The sequence below is a fragment of the Protomyctophum parallelum genome, assembly GCF_964188405.1.
Source record: "Protomyctophum parallelum genome assembly, chromosome: 22".
NCBI classification, from domain to species: Eukaryota; Metazoa; Chordata; class Actinopteri; order Myctophiformes; family Myctophidae; genus Protomyctophum; species Protomyctophum parallelum.
In genome coordinates, this window is record NC_139714.1 from 3,319,652 (window position 1) to 3,336,376 (window position 16,725).

At 43.2% G+C, this 16,725-nt stretch overlaps 1 protein-coding gene across 1 annotated transcript in view; it reads right to left on the minus strand.

The window, feature by feature from the left end:
- The window catches only part of tbc1d22a (TBC1 domain family, member 22a), a gene marked incomplete at its 3' end in the record, with an annotated part of 129,229 nt that overhangs the window by 13,099 nt on the left and 99,405 nt on the right, over positions 1-16,725 (minus strand). The window contains exons 13-14 of the mRNA XM_083758008.1: positions 9,503-9,598; positions 4-108 (exon numbers count right to left, since the gene is read on the minus strand). Coding sequence (XP_083614134.1) covers positions 4-108; positions 9,503-9,598 — 201 coding nt within the window. The remainder of the gene's footprint in view (positions 1-3; positions 109-9,502; positions 9,599-16,725) is intronic.

Genomic DNA, 16,725 nt, shown 5'->3' on the forward strand with positions numbered 1-16,725 from the left:
GGCGTCAGCGAAGGCAAACTTCAACCTGTAGGCCTCAGCCAGGAGCACGGACACCTCCTCGTTGCCCCAGTGCATCGTGGGAAGGTTCTGCAGGAGGATCATCAGGCCCTGTGGGGAAAAAAAACACACATTTTATAATCCTGGTCTCAGATGAAGACAGAAGATTCAGACCTGCATAGAGACGGAAACATTATCTGCCCGTCTGTGTGTGTTTGAGATACGAGAGAGAGAGAAAGAGAAAGAGAGAGAGAGAGAGCGAGAGAGAGAGAGAGAGCGAGAGAGAGAGAGCGCTCTCTGGAGAACTCCTTTGAAAAAAGAAAAAAAAACACCTCTGGGGATGGGCCCCGATAGAATGTGGATAACAGGATGTAGGCCCGATTGGTCCGCCCTCCTGTTCTGGTGGGGGCGCCTATGTTCATTTCCACTAACAACAACGTATACACGTTCTGAATGCCCCTGCTGAGATTCAGTAGTGAAGCTCGGAATCTGTTCTTGAGAGGTTAAGCATGCAGTGACACATGCAGCGCACTGACACATCTCAGGCAAATGCGTCTGTCCCACGGGGGAATCAAAGTGGTTAGCATTGAGTGTGTGGAGAAGGCCAGTGTTGAGACCACAGTCATTGCCCTGCCAAGTTGCATAAGCAATCCTGACACCGGTACAACAGCGGGACATTAACACTGATCTGTTATGTTCCCTCTTTTCACCTGTGAGGCAACCTCTGATGGCAGACATTATAGTGTAACAAATTAAAGCTAATGGTTCAACATGTCAGGAGTCTTCTGTGAACTTATTTCGGTGATTGTCAATTTGTCAACACACTGCCTGCTTTCCAAAACACAAACTTCCTTGTAAAGTTACTCTAAAGAAAACCCTACCGTTGACCAGAGGAATTTCAGTTTCAGCTTCACCCAGCTGGTGGCTGCACAGGTGGTCATGATTATCACTTGCGGGATATCAGTTAAATACAACAATGCCATGGCTTTTAAAAGTTGACCCAAAGACTTCACTTGAAAGAAACACCTCTCTGATCTGATGGAGACAAGACGAACAAATGAAACATCACAGACTTCATATGACAGCCACGGCAGTGCTGTCGTCATGTCACGTGGTGTGCCAATCTATCTATCTCTCAATCACATTTGGATGATAATTACTCAAGCACGCACGCATGCATGCACGCACGCACGCACGCGCGCGCGCGCACTACTGTAGCTGTGGTGGGTGGAGTGGTTCATTAAGAGCACATTTCTCAGTGGTAACCATCTGCTGGGCTATTAGTTGTATGGGGCTAATGACTTTAATCTACTTTAATTACATACATTTAGCTATCAGGGGACAAGCGCACTCACTCCTCTCCACACAGGTGGCAAAGGTTCAGGGGAGTGCGTTTGGTGTGTGCGTGGCTGATGGAGGAGTGCGTAAAACAGAGCAGAGAAAGTCTGCCACTGGGAGAGATCCTATTGAGTGAATGGGCACGTGTAGCGTAGGATTGCATTGTATCTGTGTGGCCTTTGATGCATGTGTAGCAAGATTATTGTAGGCAGAAGGGCGCACACCAATATTAATGAGGTGCTAAAGGCCTAAGGCGATGAACAATGAAAAAGAAGAAAAAGGCTGCACACTCAGCCACGATGCTGGAAGTGTATTAACAGAAACCAACGTTTCGACCTGTAAGGTCTTCTTCCTTAAGAATGTTGGTTTTTGTTAACACTTAGAGCGCTAGCATTTATGAAAAACAACCATGCTATTTGCGTAGACCCAGGCACCCAGCCAGCCACACACATAGCTCCGTAAGGGAGTGGTTGCACCACTCAAAAATAAGCAACTGCATTTTAAAACCAAAGTCACTTATTATAAGCAGACATGGCAAACCTAGCAAACAGGGCTACCACTCCTACTCCCATACCTGCCCATGCCGAATAATAAGCTGTGCCGCTATCAGTGTCCACTGTCCACAGGACGAGTTATTGTACCCCCCCCCCCCCCCCCCCCCCACACACACACACACACAACAACTGATCTCAGATTTGTTTCCTCAATATTGTTTCATTGTACGCATTATTTATTTATTTTATTTTTTGGGGTCGCAATGCTGAAATGGAACAGAACGACGGTCGGGGAAGCTCTGAAAGTGTGAAACATGTATTTTTCATTTCACTGCGTCTTTAAAAAGGAAAGATGGCGGGTACAACCTCATAGCAAAGAACCTTAAAAGGACAGTGCGAATAACATTTATTGCAGTTTTATTTATATACCGCAGAAGCAGTCTGACAAACGGACATGATTAGGCTCCTCAGGCCTTCATCAGCATTCTTTCAGTTTTCTGCTGAATTTACACACGCACGCACGCACGCACACACGCACAATGAATCTGAACGAGCGAGTGTGAATATAATTACTCACAATGCATTCCGATAATGTAGGGCTATGAAAATGACTATTGACGTGTTTGTCATCAGCACTTGTCATCATGATGGATCAAAGACACTTTAATGTAATTACTTAACAGTGTGCTGGGAGGGCATTTCAGAAAAAACAAACTTTATTTAAAGTTTGTTGACTCTCCAAGTTGTCTTGCTGTCATTCTAACCAGGAAGGCTTTTAACCACGTGAAGAAGCCCTATACATTTCATTATAGGCTGAATAGAAAGCTCACAATGTGCTGCAATGTGACACATCGTAATGCGCGCAACTGTTAAGACTGTTAAGACAAGGCTAAATCTCATCAAATGATGGTCCGTGGCTCAAATGCAGAATAAATAATGGACCTTGATATGAAAAGGGTTGAAAACTAAAATCAATGAATATTTAAACACTTTAACACACACAAATGCACACAGACACACATATACCATTCTCACCAGGCATAACCAAAACTTTTAAGCTGTGAGCCTTAATGTTTCATTTATTAGCTGAATGAACTGCTGTGAGGGAGATTAGTACTGCTGAGAATATCTATATTCCCAGCAGCAAAAGGGAGAGGAATCGCGCACGCATGCACGCACACACACACACACACACACACACACACACACACACACACACACACACACACACACACACACACACACACACACACACACACACACACACACACACACACACACACACACACACACACACACACACACACACACACACACACACACACACACACACACACACACGAGCAGCAGTGAGACTCCAACACGGCTACACACAAACATGCCCACATACGGCACCCACAGAAATCACATGTGGAGCTAATGGTGTTTGGCATCAATTTTTGACACGTGGCACTAACACACATTTACCTACACACACTCTGGGTGACTGGTGGGGTGGTAATGGTGTTTTGCAGCACCCTGAGGTGAAATGACTCCACTGCTATGTCAGCACTATTAGTCTGGTGTAGCTGGTATAATTACACTAAATAGGCACTCTGGGTAACAGCGAGCGCTAATGTGAGACGATGAAAGCTGGTACAGGACGGCATGCTGTTATAACCTAGCATAACCTGCCACACAAATATGCACTCTTTTGGCACGCAACACCAGCACATAAACTTCGCACACTAACTAAACTACAGTACATACACAGTGGTGTCATGGTGGGTTTTTTTTACTGGTACAACGGCGTTTTAATGACGCCAAGTACACGCGCGCGCACACTGCACACGTGTGCATGTGCGCATCGCAGAACACAACACACAGAACAGCTGATACAAACATCAGGGACTCAGGGACACACAGCTGTCTATAGGAGTGGTTGCACCACTTAAAAAAAAAAGGTTTTATATAAAGATAAACTTTTCCAAAGATAAAACAATTCCAAAATTGCCATGAATAAATAGTGAACATAGCAGATCCGATTTTCAGTAGTTTGGGTCCGGGCAAAAGTAAACTTTCTCCTTTGGGTCTTGAGCTAAAAAGTTTGCCTTCTTAGACTGTGAATAGCAAAAAATGGATCGGGCAATTATTAATCCTACTATATTAAACGACTTGCTGTCATCTCATTTGTTTTGTGTTTTGTCTCCTGTTTTGTCTCCCCCCCCCCCCCCCCCCCCCACACACACACAAACCGTTAGACCTGTTGTTTCGTTCAAAAACGTTTCACGTGCCCACGTCAAAGTGCAGCACTCCATCAACGAAGGGGGTGATTATTAAAAGTTGTTTACTGGGGAGGGTGGTGGGGGTGCTCGTCTCTTTTAACACGACGGACTAAAGGGTGCCATCCATCAAGGGCGCCGAGAGGCCCTCAGCGAAAGCTCGGCACCGGCCAAGTTTTGAAAAAAAGTGTCAGGGAGGGGAGGGGAGGGGGTGGGGCCCAGTACGTTGATGGATGGGAGAATGGGAGAGGAGTTGGAGATTAATCAGAGGAGGTGCCCGCCTCTTCATATTCAGGGTGAAAGCTTAATAGGGAGTGTGTTATAGCTCTCTCTCTCTCTCTCTCTCTCACACACACACACACACACACACACACACACACACACACACACACACATGCATGCATGCATGCATGCACACATCCAGGTGGCCACTCACAGAAGTTTAAAAAGAGAAACAGTGCTTTGACTCGTACACTCCAGTAGTGTTGATTTCGTCGACTAAAACTATGTTGGAAAATGTCCACGGAACACACACACACACACGCACACGCACGCCCAAATTAGCTGTTCCAGTTCACTTTCCTGGTCACCGCTCAGTATTAACCCATTCTGGGCGGGAACCCCTTTTGGTGTTAGCATTACGTTATGCTTTAGCTATTGAAAAATAGCAGATCTACAAGCTCATAGCACGCCACTCGTCTGCTATTTTTGAAAAACTGTCATTTTCAAACAGACATTTTTAGAATCTGATCTCAGGTCAGAATGGGTTAAGCACCTGGTCTTTTCAGAACTGTGCCTGTATGCACTGTGGGTTGGGCAAGGTTTGCACTCTTGAAATGAGCACGTCTGTGGAAGGCGTGTGACCTTTCAATGCCAGCGGAGACACCGCGCATTAAATATCACTTAAAACATTGGCCAATAATGAGCGGATCTAACTGCGCGCGTCTAGCGCGACCTGGGCCGTCGAGGCTTGACATTTTGATATTTGTTCTGTGAAAATGTGCCATTGGAACTTTTTTTTTAATCTCGTCTGCCACCACCAGCTACTGTAAATGCTGTCAAATAAAACGTTTGATTGTCAAAATAATAACTAAAACATAATAACTGCACAAAGCTGAACATGTTGAAGTTTGAAGTAGATTTCTAGAACAATATGAAGTGGCAGAATTTAGAATAAGAATAAAGAAATACATCAAATATAAACTGTAGAGAACAGTAGAGTGTGCTCGCTGGAGTACTAAAATATGTGTATGCTCTTTTGGCCTGGGTAACTGCCAGATCCACAAACGTATTACAGTAGAATCAATGGAAGAATGAGCCACCTTGTTCTAAGATGGCAATCAAATATAGCTTAATATTTGTGCCCAAGTCTGACGGGACACAAACATTAGCTGAACTTTTATTTTTAAATTATTAGCTTTGGGGTAAAGAGAGATACATTTGCTGCATTCATCATTCCTGCAAACTACCTGCAAAGTTAGGTTTAGTATGGTGTTGGATTCTTTTTTTAAATAAAACTAAAATTAAACTAGTAATGCACTCTGTCGAGGTGCCAACTTGAGCCTTGCACACAAGTACTGCTACTAACTAATGTCTATTACAACTGCTGTTCTAAATACTTTAAACCCATTATTGTCCTTTGACCACCATTGACCACCATTCTTACCCCGACATACATACATCTCGCTCACTCGCTCTCACACACACACACACACACACACACACACACACACACACACACACACACACACACACACACACACACACACACACACACACACACACACACGTACGTACGTGACCTAGCCGATCACCAGACGTACCTTAGTTACGTCAGCAGCCAATCCCTGTTTGGCCCAAGGGACACCACCGACATACGACCAGCCACCGACATACGACCAGCATACGCAGTCGATTACAGTACTCGCACACTCAAGTCATTAAAAACCTATTTCCGTGCACATAAGTATTTCGGGGTTGGTGTCTGGATGCTACGCTCAGTTCCATTTGTACACTCTCAAGAGTTTGAATAATGTAGCCGGGGACCCCTGGAACCCTCTCAATGACCCCTGGGGGTCCGCGGCCCCACTTTGAGGTGAGGGCTCAAAAGTGTGTGTGAAAACAAGCTGATGTTTGAACAAACGGCTAGTTAAACCTGAGGCAAGGGAGGCACTATACCCAGGTATTCTATTCTATACCCACTTTCATTCAAAGATTCCCACATACATTAATGAAGGGTGTACTTATGCATTGCCCAGATATTCAGGCATTCCGTTCATTTTACCCAGTGTGTAGAACTGGAGCAGAGGCCCACTTTTTTGCGGTCACATGACTCCCTCTTTCCATATATGGCCCGAGGATTAAACAAACAGTGACTCAAAGGTTAGCCAAGAGCACCATCTAGTGTCAAACCATGGAAAACGGCCATGACGTCATCTGGCACCCTGGACAATCAGAGCGTATGGCGGATTTGTACGGCATTGGCTCCCAATGAGTTCCTTATAAATGAGTATGACAGTGGAAGCGTGTGTATGGTTGCATGAATATGTGCCAGAGTGACATTTTTCCTACATACAGAGAGAATGTGTGAGTACTGGCAGAGTATGCTGACAATGACATTGGTGATATATAATATATCCCTATATGTTTCTGGGCTCTAGGTGGCAATAGCGAGCCAACCCAACTCTACAAACACTAATTCTAACAAAAAAAAAAATACCCATACTCTTCCAACTACATTTAACCAGTGACAACCAGTGTTGTCAAAGTTACTTTTAAACAGTAATGCATTACTTAATACTTAGTAATATAGTTACACTACTTAGTACTCCCTAACACTTTTACTGTGTATGAATTCATAAATTACAGACTAAATGAAAACCACACCTTCCAACTTGTAGCGGACAATAATATTCATCTTGTCTTTATCGTGTAGATACTCAATACAATGCGAATACTTCCAAGTAGTGAATGAAAAATGAAATAGCGGATCTACAACCTCGTAATGCGGCACTCGGTGCCATATGAGCTTGCAGATCTGCTATTTTTCAATAGCTAAAAGGATAACATAATGCTTAAAACACCAAAAGGGGTTCCCATCCTGAATGGGTTAAATCATACTTGAATCACTTATTTTTAAACTTGTGTTATTCATACAGAGCATTATGTGGCGTCTGTTTGCATGGCTGCCCTCTGTGAAAATGATTTGAGCCTAGTGGTCGGTCAGTCCATTTCAGTCAAAGGACAGATGGTGATGACTGACATGGAAAATGGCTGTTCTTTCTCTTTTTTCTTTTACTAGTTATTTTTGTAACTTTCTAATACTGGAAAAGTTGGTGCTGGTTTATTTGCAATTTTTTTCATTTCAAAATGTCCAATGTTCTAATTTGATTCATTATGCCAATAAAATTCTCCTTGATTCCTAGATCAGTGGAACCGTTCTCAAACTCTTAATTTCAAGGACCTCCATAATGGAGAGTGTACAAATGAAACCAATTGGACCTGTAAGGGTCCATTACCGAGGGTCCAGGGACCCCACTGTCCTAGATTTTATTAAATAACACATTAAATAACATCGGATCGGAATTAATGGTTATCAGGAAGTAAAATAAATAAATAATAATAATCGGTAAATTTCATATTTGTCAGTGCTTGATGATGGCAACATAAACAGTTTAGTTCGTGTTTGTGAGACCAAAACACTTACACGCCCCCAAGGAAATGTGAGCGCAAAGCAGAACACATCAAATGGGTCGTTAGAAGTGAACTGCCAGGGGATAAATTCAATTGTAGCCTTTTAACATCGTGTTGGAGAAGGAAGTGTTGGCGTGCTTTGTCATCTAGTGTGAATATACGCCCCATGGGAATACATTAGTGTGCAGTCTGTGCACAAAAAGGCCGCTTGAAAGCCCCATTGTGTATTATATTTCATCTACTGATGAACTGATGACAGTCAGTCTTGATGACAAGACTAAGAGTCTAAATATTCTCAGCTTTCCTACCGTCTGTCTTCCCTACGATCCTTACTGTACCCCTACCCTACCCGTCTGTCTCTACTAGTACACTGTCTCACTCTCAGCTCTCCTAAGTTCTGTCTCTCCTCTACCGTCTCCATCCCAGCTTTCCAACAGCCTGCCTCTCATACGCCGTTTCCCCTCTGAGCCTTGCTACCGTTTGTCTCTCCTATGCCGTATCCCTAAAAGCTCTCCTATGATCTGTCTCTGGCTAACGTGTACACAGGTATTTAAGAGGAGAGATGAGGAGCAGAGGAGCGGATTTAAGTAGGAACAGATGAGTCATTTGACTTGGAGCACTGATGGCTTCTGGTGAGTCGTTCAGGTGGTGACTCAGCGTTAATTATCACTTGCCGCTCAAAACCCTAGAATCTTAAAACTGTTCCCGGCTGTCTTTTTTAAAGCCATCGCTGCTGTTTCAGAAAGGAACCATGGATAGTTACATAAGAAATGCTTATGTTTCAAAATATACAAAAATAAATGTGAGAGACCCTACACCCCAAGAAAAAAAACTAAATAAACAAAATTGCACCTTACAAACATATGTTTTACATATCTTGCCCACTATTGGAGAAATGAATGCAAATGTTGCATTCATTTTGCATTTATTATTTTCTTGCCATCTACACTTATACATGTAGCTAGGCTATTGGGACCTATCTATGCCAGCTACGCTTATAAGCGTAGACATATGTTTAATCCATATATGTCTGTATACCTTTTAGCATTGCTCCGGGTAGAATAGCCCTCCTCCGTCACCACCAGCGATGCAATTTCTAAATCCAGCTCCGTTGAGCCTCCACTATTACCCCGATTTTCAAAGCGCCGTATCTCCAAAGGTTAGAGAGCTGCCCATGGTGAGCTGGCGCGCACCCGGCGATCGTAAATCATTTGTGATATTGTATCGCATCGCTGAGAAAATGTAGCTGGTTGTCCTGCTATAGCTAAAGGCTGTGGGCTGTGTTGTGTGCCCTCACCTTCCTGTTTAACCCGGAAGGACAACAAGCTCCATAGATTGTGCCCTGGACGGGCACAATTTCTGACTTCTGACCTGCCTCTCGTTCAATAATATGAACGCCAGGGACCATCGAGCGATATTATCGAAACGAGAGAAAGGTAAGCAAGCAAAAATATGTCTCAGTTTTTTTCCCGGAACGTAAGGGGGGGCTTTTTACAGAGTAAAAGCGGACATATCTTCCCGGCACCCTGAGCTTCTATTTTGAAGGAATCCCGGCGGTAATTGTGTTAATGCGATAGTTTGATTTGTTATCGTGAATAAAACGCATCGTATGATTGGGACATCAAATATGAATAAATTGATATATATTATTCATCACTCTCCCTGTGTTTAAAGAACTTTACAGAGACACAATTGCGTGTTCTAGCATCTAAATCATACCTGGAAATCTCTCTCCTCCAATATCTCTTTTCTCCACCGCACCAGGAAGGCTGCACACACATACAGATGGAAGTGAGAGAAACCCTCCGGCTCAGCCTAGAGAGACACAGAGAGAAGGGGGGGAGGAGAGAGAGAGCATTACATTTCAGTATATAATTAAGCAGACTTATGTCACAAAGTCATAATACTTTAGAGATAGACATACAGTAAGATGGAAGAGGAGAGTGCAACAGTGTGGACGAACAAGACCAGGGGCCCGTTTACACCCACATTTTTGGGCCAAAGCTTACTGTATGTCATTAGAATGCCTAATTCTAGACCACTAACATGGGAACTTTGGTCAATTCCTTTACACCCAAATATGGGTGTAAACAGCTTAGTGAATCAGGTGAATCTGGCCTTAGTGAAGCTGCCGCACACGCACACACACGCACACACACACACGCTTGGTGCATTTGGCTTTAGTGAAGCTGCCGCACGCACACACGCTTGGTGAATCTGGCTTTAGTGAAGCTGCCGCACGCACGCACACACACACGCTTGGTGAATATGGCCTAGGTGAAGCTGCTGCACGCCCGCCCGCACGCACACGTGCGCAGTGCGCACACACAAGTATCACATGGATAAAAATGCAATAAAGCTAGCAGCTCATTTCCATATCGGTCCTTAGAGCCCTAGTTCTCAAATGTTTTTGTATCACATGACCACTGTAAATAATGCATTCACCCATTCACTTTATAGCACCTTGCATGTACGGTATGTAATATTATGGTACGCAAATATGCAATTTTTCCCCCTAATATATAGTAGCCTATGTCACAAGGAAAACATGACAATAGTAGTTTCCATTATGACAGATTCAAATTAATTTCATACTTTTACATATTACATTTCACCACTTGAACCAAAGTGTTCCAATTCTGTGGGGTGGGGGGGGGGGGGGGATCTACAAGCTTTGACAGGTTGCAAGCTTGTAGAATGGCTGTTTTTGGCAAGGCAGTTTGGTGTTTGGTTAAACTGAAGTGATATTGGTAAATACTAAATACCAAATATTATCGAAGAATTCAGCGGCAAACCCTGCCTTAAGCCCTCACCACACCAAAGGTTGCAATGAGTTAACGCTAAAACCATCTTGACCCTTTGGTGTGGTTTGGGCCATTGAATTCCATGCGTTGAATCACTAGGGTCAACGTGGAACAAGACATATCACACCGCAGGGACAACGCTAAAACCATCTTGACCCTTTGGTGTGGTTAGGGCTTTATTAGAGGTATGTGTTGATTGTGTACCAATGAGCGTGTGAGTGAGCGAGAGTGAAAATGTCAATGTGAGTGTGTAGGGACGCACACCGGAGTCCTGCAGGAGATATGCGTGGGTGCACCTACCATGCATTGCAAAGGGACGACGAAGACATGGGGAGCAACAAATACAATACAACATCACTTAAATAAACATTTAAAAATAATTCTACTGAAATTAGCCATATTATAAATCCAGCTTCTACCCCTTCTGATCCACCTCAACCTGGAGGTGGTGCTGCTCCTCAGAGGCATCTGAAGACAATGCTATCCTTAGAGCCAGTGCCTTATGTTAAAGAGGGAGGGGGGGCATACGGACGGACACAAATCAGAAAAAGATATTGCTATTGCCAGTATGATTCTGCATAGGGCGATTACTAACTTGGATCACTTAATCATTGCACCCCTAATACCAAGTTCCTGTGTGTGCATAATGGGACCAGTATTAAAAGAACATGTCTCTCTTCTGGCCTCCATGCCATCCCTCGGTCAACCCACCCCTCTCCTTTTCGTTCTCTCCTTGCCGTTTGTTCAAGGGCAGCCATATTGAAAAGCAACGTGAAACAACGCACTTTGAACTTGTTGATCTGCTATTTTTGCTATTTTCTTTCCCGTTTGAATCCTGAAAAGTAACAGTCTTGGAGAGACAAACCATATGGTAGTTTTTTGGTGTGGTATGAACTTACCTCAATGGGTTCTGAACGTTAGACCCACTGCTGGAATGGTGGTGGGACAGTGTCTGTGTGTGTGTGCGTGTGCATGTGTGTGTACACACATGCACACATGCAACAGAAAGTCAGCCGCACAGCGATCATGACATGACATGACAAAAAAGAGTAGAGAGAGAAAGCTGCATATGTGCGAGCCAGTTGAGGTTGGGTTGAGACTATGGACGAGACCGAGCGTGTGTGACTGCCTGCAATCGTCTAAGAGATTTCGCAGTTTCTGACAACACAGTGGACACATTGTGTACTATCTCTCTTAATTAATTGCCATCTGGTTGTGTTTTACAAGCGGTGTTAGGCTGTGGTGCGTAGGGAGAGAGAGAGGATATAGACAGAGAGAGCTGCAGACGGATTAAAGTGAAATTAGCTGGTCCGCCACCCTGCAGACAGATATTTATTGCTTCTTTCCGTTCCATATACACATTATTTTCTCTACCCTAAATGCTGAGTCTTGCATTCACCTCTCACTTGTTTATTGAGTACTGTAGAGGAAACAAAGGGGAAAAAAGACTCACTCCACATAAAGTGTAAGGAAAACTCCTTAGAGACTAAAGCTGCGTTCAGACCTGAATATATATATATATATATCCGCCTCGGTTCATCCCGTTTGTGCTGCGCCAGGCAGGTCGCGCTGCGCCCGTTCGCGCAACTTCTTGTCTTTGCATTGACTTTGTATGAAATCGCGCCGCTCTCACCACCCAAGTCTGAATGCACCTAAAGAACTTTCTCTTTCACACTCAATGAAGTGTAAAGTGCAGCGAACTTTTCGGCCATGTGACCATCGACCAAACGTTTGTTGCACTTCATATTTTGAGCATTTTATTGAGCACATTGGCAGCTTTACATACAATATGCATATGAATGAAATGAACATTTACTGTATATAAAATGTTCCCCCCAGAATACGGCTGCTGGGGTTCAAGTTGTTATGGTAAGGCGATGTGTGAATGACAGATCCCCTGCTCCTCCCTGCCTCATGTGACAGCAGTTCATACAACCTTTTATAGCCCAAACCTAATGTATGATCCTCGCTTTCCAATCACCACCGCTTTTCCTTTGGAGGCTCAAATGGTTCTTGCACGCACGCACACACACACAGACAGACAGGCGGAAGTCAGACAGGGGACCCTGCTGACCAGATCAGAACAGATAGAATTCATCAAGGTTGAAAGACAGGAATGGACTGTGTGTGCGTGTGCGTGTGCGTGTGTGTGTGTGTGTGTGTGTGTGTGTGTGTGTATGTAGAACTGAGGGCTGGGGTGAGAGAGAGGTGAAGTAGAAATAAATACATGGATGAAGGAAGAAAGGTGGAGGGGATAGAGGGAGTGAGAGTAGAGGGAGACACACAGTGAGAGAGAGAGAGAGAGAGAGAGAGAGAGAGAGAGAGAGAGATGTGAGCTTTTTATTGAGAGAAGATGAAATATTGATGCCTGAGAGATTGTGTGTGAATGAGAGAAGAGCAGACTGTGTGTGTGTGTGTGTGTGTGTGTGTGTGTGTGTGTGTGTGTGTGTGTGTGTGTGTGTGTGAAAATCAGAACCATACTGTGAGAATGAGGTGCAATCGAGACACTGGGAGCGAGAGTGCGTGTCAGAGTGTGTGTATGTGCTTGGGTGTGTTAATGTGAGAGAGTCTGAGGGTCTGTGTGTGTGTGTGTGTGTGTCAGAGGGCCTGTCATTTATTGGGTGAGCACAGGGACAAACTTTAAGGAGGGAGCATGTGGTGGCTATAGTACGGCCGTCGTACCCCTCTAGCCCTAAAGTTAAGTTCTCTTCTCCGAGGAGCTTTAGTACGGCCGTCTGACCCCTCTAGCCCTAAAGTTAAGTTCTCTTCTCCGAGGACCTTTTTCGTCAAGTCCTCGGAGGAAAATCAATATATCGTTGCTGTCGGGAGGAAACCAACTCCATTTTTGAGGTTTTTGATATTTAGTTTAGCATAAATCAGTTTATACAAACTGTCTGCTGAAACAGCCAACTCCACCACCTCTCCCCCTCTCATGGAAGTAATTGACAATAAATAAAGTCACAACACCAACTTTGATGAGGCAGTATTGCATTGTTTTCAAAATATAAGGTGTTCTTAATTTCCTGAAAAATCTTTCATTAGTTAAAGATGGAGTGCCACCATTTTTTCCACCCTAAAACATGATCATCAGGTATTTTTACAATATAAGAGGGAAGAACTTTTTCCAAAAAGTGTACAGTATTTGTTAAATTCATGCTTTTATGTGGACACGCCCACCAGTTCATTAAGTATGCCTGGTTTGCCTGGTCGGTGGTGATGGGTGGTGATCCACCTGAACTGAAGCCGCACCCACAGCTGTAGTTGTATGATAAAGGGGGAGGGGTTCAGGGGAGGGGCTGATAGTGTGGTGTCACTATATTACTGTTTACTTCATTGGCCCGTTTGACTGTCAAGGGTTCATCCTCCAGGAAGAAACCCTAAATACAAAGTCAATACACCATTGCACATAAAAACAACTCCAGGGTGTCTAATGAAGTACTGTCACCTCATAGACACATGAAAAACTGGAAAAATACAAAAATTGTGGCACTCCATCAAGTGGTTTCTTCCCAAAATAAATATATATCCGTGTCCTGGCAAAAGGCAATAGTTCCTTGATGCTCCACTTGACTTGGTATGTTTTACTTATTGTTGCCATAATATACAAAGACAAAAGATTGTGGCTACCTACTACTAACTGCAGTTAATGTGTTCCAAACTTATCGTCTTCCTCAGACAACAATGGTTACAGTGGCCTCTAAAGCAGAAAATAGATGTGAAGTCATCCTCCAGTGACCGCCAAGGATGTCCGAAGTTAGAACTTCCATTTGAAACTCCAGTCAAAGTTAAGAACCTTCTGTCAAAGTAAATAACCTCCAGTCAAAGCTAGAACATCCAGTAAAGGTGATAGCAAGGCATGGCAATGGAAATTTTGATTTTAGTTTTAGTCATGGCCTCTTGCATAGTTTTCATTTAGTTTTAGTCACCTGTAATGATTTAGTTTTAGTCTAGTTTTAGTCGACTAAATATCATAATGATTTCAGTGGAGTAAATCTACAGTTGATTTAGTCGAACAAAAAAATATTTTGGCGGGCCTTGATGTCTGTTTTTTTTTTTTAATAGTCGATCTACAACCCCACAACATCGCCCGCTGCGACACGTTGTGTGCTTGTAGATCAGCTATTTTCTGCATGCAACTAATTGTAAATTGACTTATACTGGATCTCAGTCAGCTAGTCCCTTACTAACATTTTAGTCTAGTTTTTATTTGTTGACGAAAGTGTCAGTATATTTAGTCTTAGTCATCATAGCTTAGTTGATATTTTGTTTCCATACATTTTTTGTCAGTGGAAAAAAGGTAGTCGACGAACATTTTTCGTCTTAGTTTTAGTTGACAAAATTAACACTGCTCATCAGAGAAACAGTAATTACAGTGCCAGCAGACAACAACAAATGGAAATAGTCAATATTAGCATTGGATGTAGTCATACTATCTACTAAGACAGCGGTTCCCAAACCATTTTGACCATGCACCCCATGTTACCTCCAAACTTAGCTGACGCACCCCCCCCCCCCCCACATAGAAATATAAATTGCATAAGCTATATAGAGACATATATTTACTATATATATCCACAAATATGCACGTATATGAATATGGGATTATATACAGGGCTGCACACTGCACCAACTTTTTTGGTACTCAGGAGCACCTGGAGGAGTTTCTTGGTGCTCCTAAAATGTGGCGACCCGTCTCGCCGGATGGATAAAAGAGGGATGAATAACTTATAGCAAAACGATATTTATTGGATGAGTGGGGAGTCAATGGAGGGTATTGCAACTCTAGATTTAGCCATAGAATGGCTCTTGTTGTAGATTCATCCCATTATAAAAAAAATCTAAATTTGCTCAAATCTAGGTCAATGTGTGGTCCAGCCCTATGGAATGCATATTCTAATAAAAACAACTTAATACTTCCTATAATAATAATATGAGCATCAAAGCAATATTTAGATTTTTTATTATTTTGTATTTAAATAACCGATCTACTAGCTCACAACGTGTTGCTCACACACACGTTGTGAGCTTGCAGATCAGCTATTTTTTTAACATGCGACACATCGTACGGCGAAGCATACATCAGGCTTCACCATTAACAATATATTTAAAATAAAACCATAGCACCACCATTAGCCTTTTCATGTCGCGAACCCCCTAGAAGGCGCTCGCGCACCACAAGGGGTGCATGAACCACTGTACTAAGGCATACTATCTCATTTGGGCAACTTCAGTGGTGTGCGTCGACGTCTATAGCATTTCCTTATAGCTTTTTCAAACTCTTAAGGTCTCTGTTGTGGCTGATAATAATTACCAATAAATTATTCATGCCGGCAGGCTAAACCTGGGAGATAAAACAAACTGTAATGACGCGCGATAAAACAATGATAAAATGATTCATATCCAAACGAGCTCAAAGTTTAAAATGTTTATATAGTTCAGTGCACCAAATATTACAATACAATAAATATATATAATAAATATGTGCAAAGAATCTAATAAATAACGATCAAAACAGTGAGCAAACAAAACGTGAATGAATCAAACTAACAAAGTATGTGTGGTCAACAAAGTGTATCCTCCCAGCTCACCCTGCCTCCAAGTTCAAACAGCCTTAGGGGCGAGCTGGTGCAGACACCCGTATTTGTTGACTACCAGGGGCCACCCACAGAGACGCTCCCACCAATAACGGAACGTCAATGCGGTGCCCACACCCATCACCAACCAAGTGACAATTACTGTATATAAGCATTCTTTGGCTCCTACAGTCTCCACACACCGGATTTCTAGCGGCGTTTCTCCATCGGTTTTCCGAAAAACGCGGCCAGTTTGTTTCCTGCTGAACTGAAACGTGCACGCGATTTATGTATTATTTGTTCTTCAAATTAAACATTTCTGATGACCTCATGACAGCGTGTCTGGATGGAAGGCGTCGCAATTGAAAATGTCAGTGTTCTTTTTAACAACCATGCTAATGCCAGCACACTGAGCCACTTGCTAATTTCATGCTCCACGCAACAAGGATAATTTGGTCCCCGTCTCTATGCAGTGTGTGTGTGTGTGTGTGTGTGTGTGTGTGTGTGTGTGTGTGTGTGTGTGTGTGTGTGCGTCTGCATGTGTGTTGCTCTAAATCATCCCTCC